At 39.1% G+C, this 15,048-nt stretch overlaps 1 protein-coding gene across 2 annotated transcripts; it reads right to left on the bottom strand.

The window, feature by feature from the left end:
• Positions 1-3,985: 3,985 nt before the first annotated feature.
• Positions 3,986-7,867, bottom strand: LOC149629987 (uncharacterized). Of its 2 annotated transcripts, XR_016374426.1 has the most exons (3): positions 6,313-7,867; positions 5,231-5,321; positions 3,986-5,161 (listed from the first exon to the last, which is right to left on the bottom strand). XR_016374426.1 is itself a non-coding variant. In XM_089851665.1 (1 exon), exon 1 carries the CDS (start codon positions 7,618-7,620, stop codon positions 6,124-6,126), a length of 1,497 nt encoding a protein of 498 aa, XP_089707791.1. In that variant the 5' UTR covers positions 7,621-7,867; the 3' UTR covers positions 5,835-6,123. The 2 variants fall into 2 exon arrangements, 1 of the variants encoding a protein (XP_089707791.1); XM_089851665.1 differs by lacking the exons at positions 3,986-5,161; positions 5,231-5,321 and having other exon boundaries at positions 5,835-7,867.
• Between the last annotated feature and the right edge of the window lie 7,181 nt (positions 7,868-15,048).

Raw genomic sequence — 15,048 nt, 5'->3', positions numbered from 1 at the left:
TGATCCCAGAAGTATATAATAATTCTCTTCGAGAGAAGTGTACCACAAAGCTGGGTGAGTGTAACGTCACTCTTCCCAACATCGGAACACTTAGAGCAAGGTTACTAAACCGAATCACATACGCGATAAATAGTTCCCTCATCATTACTCTATTAGCGTTTAAATATTTGGCAAGGCGCGCTTGTGCATTTTGTCCCACGTCAAGACGAGGTTTGTGGGATGATTGCTGGGGATTTAGTGCCAAACAACTATTGAATTCACCTTACGGTGCGATGCCCATTTGTAGTTTGATGAGCGGGAAAGCAAACTAAAAGGGTGAACCTGGGAAGAATGACGTTACAGAACTAAAGCATTAAGAGGATACTAAGTGTCATCCTTCTTCTGTTATCCCCTTCTGATGATCCTTATCATAACTTTTAAACGGTGGCCTGGATGACAAAATGCCATAGAACATTTTCGACTTAAAATCGCTCATAGAACCCGTAGTAGTTCGGTTATACCACCATTTTAGAATAACCCTGTATATGAGCATTTTTAGTCCTATATTTTCCTATAAAAACACTTGATTTTATCTCCTATAAAATCCTATAATTCCGGAAAAAATTTCCTATTTTTCCTATAAGGAGTTTAAATTTAAGAGTGGGCTCCCTGCCAAGGAGCATAGATAACACTACGATATACTGTAAGGTTGTATGTCCATAAACAGGCTAATCCTTTCTATGCGCAACGACAGAATCTTGTTGTTCGCGATTTTTACTATTAGCTCTATGGCCAGTTTCATACTTCCCCCCGAAGGAGGGTTATTATGAACTCCTGATATTACCTTGTGCTTATAGTGTCGAACTTATGGATATTTCCTTGTGCTTATAGTGTTGAACTTATTGTTATTGCCTTATGCTTATAGTGTCGAACTTACTGTTATTACCTTATGCCTTTAGTGTCGAACTTATGGTTATTACCTTGTGCTTATAGTGTCGAACTTATGGATATTACCTTGTGCTTATAGTGTCGAACTTATTGTTATTGCCTTATGCTTATAGTGTCGAACTTACTGTTATTACCTTATGCCTTTAGTGTCGAACTTATTGTTATTGCCTTATGCTTATAGTGTCGAACTTACTGTTATTACCTTATGCCTTTAGTGTCGAACTTATGGTTATTACCTTATGCTTATAGTGTCGAACTTATGGGTATTACCTTATGCTTATAGTGTCGAACTATTAGTAATTTAGTAACGGGCGTTGGCGATATTTGATTCTCTTTGCCAAGCAGCCATTGAAAAATTATTCCCTCTGACCGCTATATTAGGGGATATTTCACTAGAAGTATATTTATTGTAGTAGGGATAGCGAGAGTACGTAAACGATGTGGCTTAATAATGGGCTAGACCATCTTGTTTTAAATTATGGACAGTCTGGGACATCAACTTCCTCTGGTCCAAAACCAGTTTATTAATTCCTTGGACTAGTTTTTTAATTCAAAAAGTGGGGGCTACTGGTCCTCGGGACCAGTTTATTATTTGCAAATCTATAGGAGAACAAGGCCGGGGACCAGTCCGGAGACCAGTTTATTATTAAGGACACTAGGGGGGTCAATGGTCCCAAGGACTTGTTTAAAAAAATATCCTTATTTCCCAGACTGATTATGGAACATTTTGAAATTTTATTGTTCCAGTGTCCTTTGCTTATAGCCAGCCCCGGAAAACGACATGAATCGAGAAGAGTCGTCTGCTTCGAGTTCTTCAAATTGGTTCCTTAAACCAAAGAAAATATTGGACTATCGTTAAACTTTTCCAGCGCGTGACTCGGTGAGTGGCGAACTGCCGATGTGGAATAGTTCTAGTATTTGGATTTCGACGAAGAGTAAAATGTGGGAGCTAGCGCGCAGTGCTCGCGTTGCGTCAACAATCGGCAATTGGCATTTGCGTGAATTGAAGAGGGAAAACAGGCGATGCTAATTTCGCGTTCTGAGAGAAATCGGCCTGCGCGCTAACTGTGGAACGGCCGAGGTTGGGTGGGACGCCAAGAAAAGGGGGAGGAATAGTCGGACTCAATTTTAATCGGTCAAGAAGGGCTACGGAGGAACCAATTACAATTGAGTTCGATTATTCCCTCCCCCGCTATTTCTGGTGTCCCACCCACCCTGAGCCGTTCCACAGTTAGCGCGCAGGCCGATTTCTCTCAGATTTCGCATCCCTTCCCACCCCCATCATTATCCTTGGTTTCGCTGTCAGAGTGAGGGACGTGACCCTTAAAAAAGGAAAATGGAACAAGTGCAGTTTAGAGGGCACTTGTCCATATTCGTGTTCTGTTCAGCTCCCTCAAAATAGCTTGAAACCAATGAAATATTTTATGAAAAACTGAAAAATAATGTTTTTAAAGTAAATGTTTTTTCGTATGGCACTCTTATCTTAACCTAAGCCCCATGATTCACCACTATCCGGGAAGAGCCCATGTTCTTCCGAGAACCACATTTCATAGAAAAATGTTTCAAAATTACATAGGAAAAGTCTTGGTACTTCTTCTGATTAGGTTGAAAAATAGTTTCGTTAAAGGCCGACTTCCAGCAGCGAAAAGGGTTCTAGCGAACTGAAAACCGAGCGTCGAGACTAACAATGGAGTAGGGACCGTGCACCGATTTTCGAATCCCCGCTGGGGTAAAAGATGGAAGCGTTCTATAGCTAACTGAGAGCCGTGCAATGTGGTTGGTTCTAGCGAACTGAAGATACGCGATAGAGAATTTCCTTCAGGGGAAAGCAAAAATTCGAGAGGAAATAAATTGAAAAGGATTTCTATTGTTCATCTTCAGTTCGCTAGAACCTCCACATTGCACGGCTGTCAGTTAGCCAGAACCCTTCCATATTTTGACCCAGCGAGGCTTCGGCACGGTCGCTCCATTGTTGGACTCGATTCTCGGTTTTCAGTTCGCTAGAAGCCTTTTCGATGCTGGAAGTCGGCCTTTAAACGAACTATTTTGGTGGAAAAAGAAACATGATAAGTAGGCCTAATTCTTTCAAGTAATTTATGTTGCCTTTAAAACTGAAAATTATAATAGCCCTTAATTCACCCAAATGATTTTGACCACTTATCATTTAATTTTCAAGGCTTTGTTATCAAAGACACTTTTTTTATTAAAATTTTGGAAGAACAGGTCCGTCCCTTGCCAAGTTAAGATTAGTTTAGGCACAGGGACCTTGGGTTTAAAATTGACAGAATTAAAATTATAATTTAACCAAAAATTAAGGTTAAAAATAACATTGGAAATAATTAATTCCACGATAATTCCAAAAAGTCCTGGAATATTTTGGAAAATCCCAGGAAACTCAAGGGATAGTAGCAGAGATCTGCACGGGCGAGCCCGGCCCGGGATTTAGCATTTTGAAAAAGTCCGCAACCCGAGTATATAGTTGGTTTTCCGACCCGGCCCGTTACATGCATTGACCAAGCGCGACCCGGCCCGACCGATTGCAAGAATTGACCAGCCACGTTTCTTTTTTACATGACATCAATGAGTTGCATTCGTATTTGCTTTAGCGTCGTGTGGTATTTTTCACTTTTATTAATAATAGTCCGTCACAACGTCACATTTGTTCTAAGAAGCTTAAATTATCTTTCATTTGAATTATGAATTAAAGGAGATCCAAGATCGGCCCGGCTTAAATTTTGAAAAATAAACGAAAGCCCGGCCCAGGTCGACCCCCTTGATTTGCAAAATTTTAAAAGCCCGACCAGGCCCGGCCCGATAAAATTTTCAATTTTGGAAAGCCTGGTCTCTGGATAATAGCGCTCAATTTTAAAAAAAAAATCATTGAAAGGTTTCAAATAATTGAAAATATTAAACATTGAGAAACTACGCCTAGTTAGGTTTGATCAATTCTTATTTAAAACAAAATTTAAGTTTCGATTTTTGCTCTCCTAAATCTTTCAATCAAATTTCATCATTACAAAATATATTTTAATTTTCATAGAAAAAACTCGTAAATTCATGAGAAAAAGTAGCATGAATAAATTTCGCAAATAATCTGATTCTTTCGTTCTTGAAAATGCCCATTAAGTTCGCTGGACATTATTTAAATTGAACCGAAAATAAAGTCTTCGTTGCATTTGCGAATTAAAAAGTTAATCAATTATTAACAAAGTTGAAATATTTGGCGAAAAATTTGATTCGAAATGATTGAGTTATTTGGTCCGGAATTATCGCGAAACCTTACACCGGAAGTTCTTGAAAAAGTTCACCAAGACACGCGACACAAATTAATAAAATGTTAAAAACTCATTTAAATATTTTAAAATCCGTAAATGGTTTTAATTGTTCGTGAATCTCGTCACTAATTCTTGAAATTGTTCAAAATAAATGAAGACTAATAAATTGCAAATGGCGTCAATTCGTCAAAGTCAAATTGTTGAATCCCGAACTGAGGAAATGAATAACTGGAGTTGGTGACTTACTGGAAGGCAGTCCCATGATGAGGAAGGTCAAAGGTCGTTTGTGGTCAAAGTGTAGAAGAGGGAACACTCTTTCGCGGACACCGTTTAGTCGGGGGAAGAAGGTGGTGTCCAGTTGTCGGGACAGTGGTCGACAACAATTCCAGATGAAGGGAAAGTGAAAAGAACCACAAGAAAGAACTGCCAGAAGATACTTAAAGGGAGAATGAACTGTCCACTATAATCCAAAGAGATTTAATAATGGTGGCCGTCTGTCCATTTTCCCTTTAACAACCTTTACAGGTTGTGCTTGACCACCATGTCCTTAATCTCAAGCAGAGCCTGTCTCCTCAGTAGAAGGGGGGAGGTTTGGATTAAGGTAAATATTGGGTTTAGGTTAATTATGAGGTTGGGTAAGATGAGGGGTAAGGTTGGTGGGTTGAATGAGGTGTCCCTTTCCCCAAGGTCAGGCTTCCTGAGTTGGTGCGGTCATTTTGCTTCTCTTAGGATAGGGGGTCAAAATTGGAAACTTAGTTCTTTCCCGTGGTCTCTCACTCGCTAAAACTCTTACGGTTCATTTCCCTTCATTTGTAATTGATATCTCGACCTCCTCCGTCTGGACTTCTGATGCGTACGCGACGTACACTCGTGTCTTTTCATCCGTAATAATCCCCCGCGTTCGCGTACTAGTTCACCTTTAACAACTTCAATGGAGTGACGATGAGATGACGTTGATCCTGAAAATTAAAGCAATGAAACGTCTCTGTTACAATGAAACTTTTCAAGAATTTCAAAATTGTACCGACCTTACGTAAACTTGGATGAAACAAGAAGAAATTCGTCCCCTCCAAACAGGAGCATCAAAATTTAAGTGGACTGGATGTTGATGTTAGTTCCCTGTGACGTAGAAGGTGAAAAATGTAAGAGAAATGAGTTCAATCTTAAGCGTAATTTTAAGAGTGGCTAAAAGTGCTCCTCCATTTAGGGTTGAATGGAACTAAGATAGGAGAAAAATGTGAGAGGTGGCAATAAACGAGATATTTAGCAATAATTTGGGGTTCAAACATGTCCATTTTAGTGATATTTTGGAAAAGGTGGAAGCCTAGATTGAAAATTTTAATTTAAGCGCGTGAACATCCTCTTACGTATTTATGACGTCATTAGGAAAATAATTAGTTGCCGCGCATTTCGAATATCACAATAGATTAAAATGGTGAAGCCGCGTTTTAAATCATTTCAAAAATCTTGTCTTATTTTAAAAGTAAAGGAACCTCCTACCTCTTTAAATTGGATGTAGAGGCTTAAGCGCATTCTCAGATAGCGTCGAGACAGGGATAGATTTAATTTTAAAAGTAGGGATGGAGAACAGAGTAATTTAGGCTCGTGTCAAAGTCCCGGACCCCCTTCCAAGGGACGGAGAGGTATGAAAGAAGAGGTGGGAGGGTCATAGCGGCAGAGCTAGTAAAAAGGAATTACGTATTTTTGGCCGTCCCCGTCAGCAACGTCATCAAAACGTAGTTTAAGTTTCAAAATCAATAAGATATAATTTAAACTTTTCGTTACGTGTTGGAGGGAGGGAGGGTCTCTATACTGTGTGGTCTATGAGTCGGACTGTAGTAAATACTAACCGTTCTCCATTCCTACTTCTAAAATTAAATCTATCCCTGGTCGAGACTTTCCCTATCTCCGGAAGTTAGGCTTATCTCGGGATTCGTGGAGGGGAGTAACTGGAAGAAATTTGCCTGTCGTCTGCTACAGTACATATTTTTGGCCTTTGTAGCAGACGACAGACTAATTTCTTCCCGTTTTTCCCCTCCACGAATGCCGAGATAAGCCTAACTTCCGGCGATAGGAAATAAGGTGGATTATTGACTGTTGAATTAGTTACCCCAGAGTTGTCTCCCGGGTTTATGTTTCTTTGGTCTATCGGGGTGTTGATGTTGTTTATGGTCACCGGCCCGTCGATGTGGATGGTCCCTTGATTCACCAAGTTGAACTGTTGCCCTTGACTCGCCGGCGCAGATCTGTTTTTGAGTTTCATCCTCATTTCGGCATTGCGTACGTTCATCTTGGATAGGGTCTCCGTCAATTGGGTCAGATCCCTTTCCCGGGCCTCAATCTCGTCAATGTCACTTCTCGAAGGGCCAGCGCTGTTTATGTCCGGCGTCTCACTTGATCCGCTTAATTCCGATCTTTCTCGCTTCAGTTCTTCAATCTCACACTCTAATTTCTCTTTTTTAATCCTGAGCGACGACAGTTGAGCTTCCAATCTTTCCACCTCTTCGTTCAAGACGGATACATCCGCGGGGAGATTTGAAGTCTCTTCAGTCTGAACGGATCTCGATCCCGCCGCCTCGCTCTTCGCTCCTCCGTTCGAAATTTCTCTTTCTTTCGCCTTTCTTTTTTCGTGATCATCAAATAATTTTTTGATTTCTTTTTTAACGGAATCTTTCGCGTAGGACAAAGCGGTGCGGCCAAAGTTGTCATTCAAGTGAACGTCGGCACCGTGTTCCAGCAACAATCTGATGACGTCCAAGTGACCCTCATAGGAAGCGATGTACAAGGGTGTGTAGCCATCTTTCATTGCCTGATTGACTTGCGCCCCATTTTGGATCAAGTGAGCGACGACGTCCAAATGACCATACTCGGAAGCGATGTACAAGGGTGTGACGCCATTATTATTGACCTGATTGACTTGCGCCCCCTTTTGGATCAAGTGAGTGACGACATTCAAATGATCATTCTGGGAAGCGGTGGACAAGGGTGTGAAGCCATCTTTATTGGCCTGATTGACTTGCGCCCCCTTTTGGATCAAGTGGGTGACGACGTTCAAATGACCTTTCCCGGAAGCGGCGTACAAGGGTGTGAAGCCATCTTTCTGTACCTGATTGACTTGGGCCCCGTTTTGGATCAGGTGAGTGATGACGTCCAATTTGCCTTTCCAGGATGCCCAGTATAAGGGTGTTCTGCCTTCATTGTCGATCGCCTTAATTCGAGCTCCTTTTCCAAGAAGTAGTTTGACAATTTCTACATGTCCATTTTGGGCAGCGACGTGTAACGCCGTGAAACCATTTTCCCTCTCCCGCTTGTTTGGGTCTTCTCCTCTCGCTAATAATGCCTTGACTCTATTTATGTCGCCATCCCGAGTAGCTTCGTGTAAGTTCTTAATGCCTAGTATCCTCCTGAACACCGCCATCAGATTCGAAGGTTTTTATTCCTAAGAAAGTTCTTGTTTCATCTCGAGAGGGTGATTGTGGACCTTAGTTATAAGGACGGCTGATTGGTGACTGCTTAATTCGGGACATGGTTCCTCGCAACAAATTCGTGTATTTACACGAGGAAGTACACTAATGGCTGGTGACGTCAGGGACAGGGAAGTAACAGTGTTCGGGAGCTCCATCGTGTTACTCGTTGTTGGTTGTCGCTCATTTCATATCAGCGCGTTCGCACTTCGAGTCTAAAATAATTTAAGAAACGCCTTCAAAACCAAATATTGAAGGGCTCTAGCATATTTCATCTAAAATTTATCAACTGATAGCTATCTCGTTCTAAACTGCACTCACTTGGATTAAAATGGCCCATCAGGGTGGGGACTTTCAGCGGCGTGTCGGTGTTTTTCGTTGAAAATGTCGCCATTGGCCTCGAATGCTTGTTTTCCCAACTCGAGAAATTGTCGTCCGCTGTAAGACAGATGGATCAGTGATTTGGAACCTTCAACATCCGCAATTACTCGATTCGACGTAGTTTGTCCGAACTGAAATTGTCTCTGTCGTGAAATTACCTGGTAAATGACTTTGACGCAGTTTAGAGAGGCCGAAGACTCCGTTGTTTCATGGTGCGCGAATTAGTGATGACCATGGGTCATTGAAATCCCTGGAATATACATTGAGTTTTGTAATTGACCGCCAAAAAATGCCTCGAAATTAAAAATATTTTAGCCAGGGAAGGCAATTTGATTTCAGCGGAAAACAACAGTTCTTGGGTTTACGAAAATTGCAAAATTGCGCGATAAATTTGTGTGTAAAAGATAATTGTTCAAATGAAGAGTTGACTTGTTTGTAACTCAATAATATTCTTAAGAAATATCCCTATTGACAATGACAAATAGCTTTTGAGTTAAAGAATAATTAGGGAAATAAAATTGAAGGAATCATTTTGGGCAATCTGGGAATTTATTGCTAACCCTGAACAAGTTGTTTCCAGAACTGAACTTTTCCATGATAAAGTTCTACCTTTTGAATTTCGGTCTCGTCGATTGAGATTTAAGATCAGAAACTATTTGAAAATGAACTCTAGCATTTCGACGTCTGTCTCTCGATTGTTGCACTTTGACTGAGTTTGGGCGCCTTCCTTGACCCCGCCCAGAAGGAACGACCACCTGCAATTAGAAAAAGATTGAAATGGGCGCAATTATTAAAATGCAAAACCATAATTCAAGAAAGAACTTTAAAAATTTGATGAAGTTACATGGAAAGACTGTTTCTTTTTGGAAAAGTTCGAGGGGCGTTTCACTCCGCCGTTCCGTGGAGCGGACCACCTACTCTAAGCTCGTGTCTTCATTCGCTGCTTTTTGACGTTCCCGAATGACGAGTGCCACTCCCCATCAACCAGCTCCCCAATCCTGCAAATTTCCAATTTAAGCACTTTAGTCAAGAATCGGTACCAATGGTCGTGGTCCATATTGAAGTAACACAGTCGCTCAAATCTAGCGCTAGTTTTGGAGGTGCAATGCTGCCAGACCTTTGGCCTACCATTTTTTGGACTGGTTTTCGTCGGCTACTATTCATTCCGTTTTTAGACACCTGAGCATGCGCAAAGGTTAATGTTTGTTTATGGAAATTTTGGTAGGATTGCACTATATCTATTTACATGAAATAACGGTCTTACCTGACTAATTAGACCATGGGGAGTTCAAATAAAATAGTTAAAAAAATATTGGCCCGCCGCAAGTATTTTTAATTTTTTCGAAAATTTCAAAATTGCATGTTTTTAACCGTAAATCCTGTATACCGTATTCCGCACTCAGTCTTGTAAAAAACGTAATTAATAGCCGATAATTTGGAAAAGGCGCATTATTTTGGCTGAAGGAACTTAATTTTAAAACTCATATATAGGAAAAGGGGCATATTTTTGGTGAAGGCACTAAATTCAAAAACCGATATCTTGGAAAGGGGACCTTACATAATAGACTTATGGTTTTATTATTTAACATAAAAACACATTTGTTTCAATGTTTTCGTCTATCAATACCCTTTTCTATATCGATGGTGATATTGCAATGGTCAAATCACAAGTTTAATAAATAGCAAGCGTCTATTGCAGAATAGACTTACCTAACAACACCCTACCCAAGCGAAAGCTAAGCCTAAATCTTTGCGGAAATGGGTTATGGTAAAAAAGGGTAAAAACTGTGCGCGAGTGGGCCATAAAAATTGAGTGGAATTGAGCTATGGTTCTCTAAAATTGTGCGGAAATTGGCATTCTCGTGAAATTCAATAAAACAGAAACGAAACCAGTGTTCCATTATTCCTAAACTCGAGATTCTATAACACCTCTTTATTATTTAATCTGAAGGTCTACGAAACAAATATCCTATTTTTAACTTATAAAAGGAATTTTCAACTTTTCGCTCGACTCCCCGCGATACGCGCAATTTAATTAATTACTCGAAACTGCATCACTTACCATTTTGATGTCTGTAACTTGTTGGACCTAGTTCCTAATCGCACCTCGATGAGCACCGTTCTGACGCTCGCCTCTCCCGAGCAACGCTTTTATTAATCAAAGTTGCGACACACGATTGTAATCCAATGAAACAAAGGTGACCCCTTTTATCTCCCTCAAGTGTTTCATGGATCACGTGATGTTTGTTAAATTAAGTCACGCCATTTCTCTCTCGAATCCGCATAATTTGCCCCGAATTGATTAACCTATCTTTCCCTCTCTCTGTAATAAATCTACCTTGATAAGTTCTTTTTATCGGAGATTAGAGAAGCGACTGACTCCATTGTTTTTCGTGGTAAGATCACACTTGGAACTGATCGTTTTGAGACCTCCCTTCAAAGCGATGGTTGCGGCATCGTCATGGGTTTCAATTGTCAGTGTCAACGCGACTCCATGGTGTTATCATTCGTAATCCTTCATCTTTCCCAAGAGTTAACCAGATACGAAATATTATTGAGTTTAATTCCACTTATCAATTTTGAAGATAAGACAGGTAGTCAACGAAAATAACAAACCACTTGAAAGACTCATACCTTTTACAAGAGCTTAGCCTGGATATGATATGAAGATTTCCCCCCCCCCCTCCATTTGGCACGATTAAGTTAATGCCAATTAAAAGTTAATGTCGCCCCCCCCGACCCCTCCCAAAATATGGTTTCATTTCCTTCCAAGGAACAAAGGAGGAGGAATTCTGGAGAAGTTTGAGCACACGAATTAAACTTCAATAGCTTCGTTTGCCCAAATTAATAAAAACCTTTGCAAGTAGCTAATTGCGGACACTCGAAACTACACTCCTTGATCCATCCTTTACCAACATTAAATGATAAAATTAATAGACATGATTTCTACAGATTTCTTGTCCGCGATTCAATACTAATGCTACAATAGCAACGAGCAACCCAAACCTAAAGGTTTTCATGGTTTTATTACCGTTAAAAATCCTTTAAACAAGATGGCCCCGGCCAGATTAGAGTCCCATCGTTTTGTAAGGCTCCATCTATCGAGAACATTGTACCATCTATGTTAATAAGGATAAGTTACCCTTGACCCCAATCTAGTTTATTTCACCAATGACTCCCTATCACTTTCAAAATTACCAATGAAAGAAAATCTTCACTCGACGCCTTTAACAGTGCTAAAATGATTTCCCGTAACCTCATAGTGATCCTATATAGAAGAACAGAAAGTTTTAGTGATCATCTCCTCGTTGAGTTACCCCCAACAGTGTTGAACGGATCACGCACTGAAAGTTGAAGTTCACTTATCGCATCTCATAAATTTTGAAGAAGCGTTTGAAAGAGAAAGGATTCGGTAAAACACCCAACTAGAGTTCTTGCACTGCGTAAATTCCAAAGTTTTTGCTAGCTGTTGTTTATGTAATCACACCTAGCTTTGCGATGGTGTTTTGTGTTATGTGTGCGTGGCCCCGGACACACGAAAAACCGATTAATCCATAACCACCTTAGAAATCGTAATGTGGGAGAATTGCGAAAGGAAATACATTAGTTCTATGGTAGGAGTTAATGGCAATTTTCTGACTTCGGGTGGACGTAAAACAAGTTGGGCTGGACCCTTGTTGAGAAAAGATCCTCCCTCTTTCGGCTCTTGGAAATTTTGGGAAAGAAATAAGATTGGTATCTTCAAAGAATTCACCCGGTTAGATTGCGGTAACCCTCGAGTTTAGGGTTAATTTGATTGACGCCTGTAACGAAGCCGATTTCTTGGAAAGCGTATATATTGAAATACTTTATAGACGGGTTTGTTGGGTTGGCGCCGGGGGATGGGGGGAATGCGGGCACGGTAGCTAGAATGAGAGATCATTTTCAAAACGGAAAGGCTGGGTCGCTGTTATTTATTTAGAATGGTTTAGTTATTTGGCTTATAGTATTATCCTCCTACAATCCGCTACTTTTCCTACTGTAACTTTAACTCTTTTTTCCCACGCACCCTTTGCATCGAGCATCGTGAAACTCGCAATTGGCAGGGTTCATACAAACCTGGAAAACCTGGAATAATCAGGGAAATAAATGATTGACAAAAACCTCAGGGAAAACTCACGGAAATTTAGAATGTTTAGTAAAATTCAGGGAAATCCGGGCAATTTGCGTCAAACAGGGGCCGAGTAATTAAGTAAAATGTTTATAGGAATAGCATTACACTAAACTTTGGAGGCTCATAACTCAGGTTCTACTATCACGGTCCCCCCTTCCAGTATGTTTTAGGCTATCGCGTGTTGCTATTAATTCGGCATAATTTTTTCTCCCTCTTACTTACCTGCCCGTTGTATCCATCCGCCGCTGCTTTGCGCGTCCTGAAAAAGTGAAAATGCCCAAAGAATGTTTTCTTTTCGACTTAAACGATTTGCGCAAATTTTTTTTATTTTTTTTTAAAAAAAGGGAGTATTTCGAGAAGGATGGAAAGTCTCTCTCGTGTCCCGCCTTTCTTCGTAATGACTAGTGCTCTCGGGGATCCGCCCCCCCCCCGAAATGTTGAATGTTCATTCTTAACGGTGTGTGAAGTTCCGAGTGCGGGAAATATATTGAATTAACTAGGGACGTACTATTTGTGTAAACCCCCCTTAATTTTACTTACATTAGCGTGGTTCATTTCATTCGCTGTACTTGAGGTAAGCAAGGTCAACTGTAACATTTTGTTATTAAATAATTTCTTGTAAAATTTGTTTTTGACCAAGTAAAATAATTAACTCCAAAGTTAATCTTAGAGTTTATTTTCTTTTTACCAATTTTATTTCATAATTATTCAGAGTAAAATGGATCAGAAATTCATCTTTCTTTCTTTTAGTTTTCAGAAAATAACATGCTCAGGGAAAAAAATCAACTTGACTCATAATTTTGCAATTTTCAATAGCTAAATTGCACAATATTCAATAATTACCAGCGTGACAATCAAATATTCATAATTTTCATTTATAAAAAACTTGCATTTTTGCTGGGGACAATAGATTAATATAAAAATTTATTCTTGTATGATCAACTTACATATCTAAAACGAGTGACATTTTCCAGCCACTAATTAATCTTACTTAGTTAATTTACAAGTAGCCTCTTTGCCACTCTTTCCCATAAAAACAGAGACACGGAGTCATAAAATGAATAAAAATACAAAAAGTAAAATAAAATAAAATAAATTGTGATATAAATGGGATAATTAAAATTGTGACCTCGTGTCAAATTTCTAAAATTAAATTTCCCATAAAAGCAGAGCCATAAAATGATAAAAATACAAAAAAATAAAATAATATAATATAATATAAAAAATAAAATAAAAAAATAAAATAATAAAATAATAAAATAATAAAATAATAAAATAAAAAATAAAATAAAATATAAAATAAAATAAAATAAAATAAAATAAAAAATAAAATGAAATAAAATAAAATAAAATAAAAAATAAAATAAAAAATAAAAAATAAAAAATAAAAAATAAAAAATAAAATAAAATAAAAAATAAAATAAAATAAAAAATAAAATAAAATAAAAAATAAAATAAAATAAAAGGAATTTACGCGACGTGAAACGTTTAATGTCATCTTGGCTTTCCTTGTCCTAAAAGTACTGGTAATCTCGTCATCGCTGGAAGACGGGACATATTCACTATCCTCGAAATCGTCAGATTCCGTGACATCTTCGTTTAGCTGAATTACCTGTTAAAGAAAGGGTTAAAAGTTTGTCATGATAGACCTATTCACATTAAGGGCCGCGCATGAGAAGTTGCAATGTTTGGGGGCATGAGTTATAGCGCTTCTATGGAGTTAAACGTGTAAACTAAACTACGATGGACGTATGGGAGACCTTTTGAAATTTAATATTAAAATAAAATGCCTAGTATTTAAAACCGAGATAGTACAATTAAAATCATGTTAAGAAATAAAGTGTTTAAGTTCTAATGGAAACGGTGCATTGATATTAGTAGGCCGCTATAACTCACTAAGCCTTGGCGACGGTACGGGATCATCGCTTCATCGGCGAATAGACGGCGATGTCCGCCGATGCCGTGCCGAAAGCGCTGTGTATAAATGCCCGTAAGCCCTGGCGCCCAATTTAGTGTGTAGAATTTCATTAAATGCCCTAATTTTACGTCTATCAATTGAATTTGATAAAATTTCACCTCGGAAGTTCAATTAATACTTCTACAACAAGTAATACAACACTGTTTTATAAAAATAAACTCGAATAAGGCAAAAGGAATGGTTAAAAGTACTGCACTGCCCCCAAACATTCTTTCTGCGCATGCTCACCTCTCGAAATTTTTCCCCCCTTTTCACCCCCGCTCTACCGGTGAAAAGGTCTATTGCAAATTAGTGACCCGGTTGAGTGGTCCTTCTAGCTTGGTTTATACCTTAGTGCCGGTCGCTTTACATCCCGTTTGGTGTCTTTTGTGACTACGAGAAAATGCGAATGATCTGTCACATTTGTTGCATTTAAATTTTCTAGACTTGAAGACTCCAGCTCATCTTCAACATCTTTGTTGGCAGCGGCGTCACGTTGATTTTTTTAAAATGGCAGCGCTAATTGATGGTGGCGGTAGATTGTGACGAACAGAATCATCGGGAAGTGGTGTCGCGACAGTAGATTTATTAGCAGCACGCGATGTTAATCCTTTTTTGGCCAAGGTGGAAGAAGTCGATGTTGATTCAACAACATTTTGCGATTCAGCGTGCGTCGACAGCGAATGAACTTGGAGCTTTGATTTAGTCTCAAAACTATCTTGACAATGGCGGCAAGAGTGCCTTTTCCCTTTAGGAGGCGGCATATTCGTAGATTGGATATCAATATAAATTCATTTACCAACTGGAAGAAAAAAATTAAAATTCATGATATAAATTAATTTTAAATAAAATGTAGGCATTGTAACTCGCAATTTAATTAAAAAGTCATTC

This window comes from Phalangium opilio, unplaced genomic scaffold (genome assembly GCF_054372755.1).
Source record: "Phalangium opilio isolate 3A_F unplaced genomic scaffold, DU_Popi_V2 ptg000105l_1, whole genome shotgun sequence".
In the NCBI taxonomy this organism is placed as follows: Eukaryota; Metazoa; Arthropoda; class Arachnida; order Opiliones; family Phalangiidae; genus Phalangium; species Phalangium opilio.
This window is presented reverse-complemented; position numbering and strand designations above follow the sequence as displayed.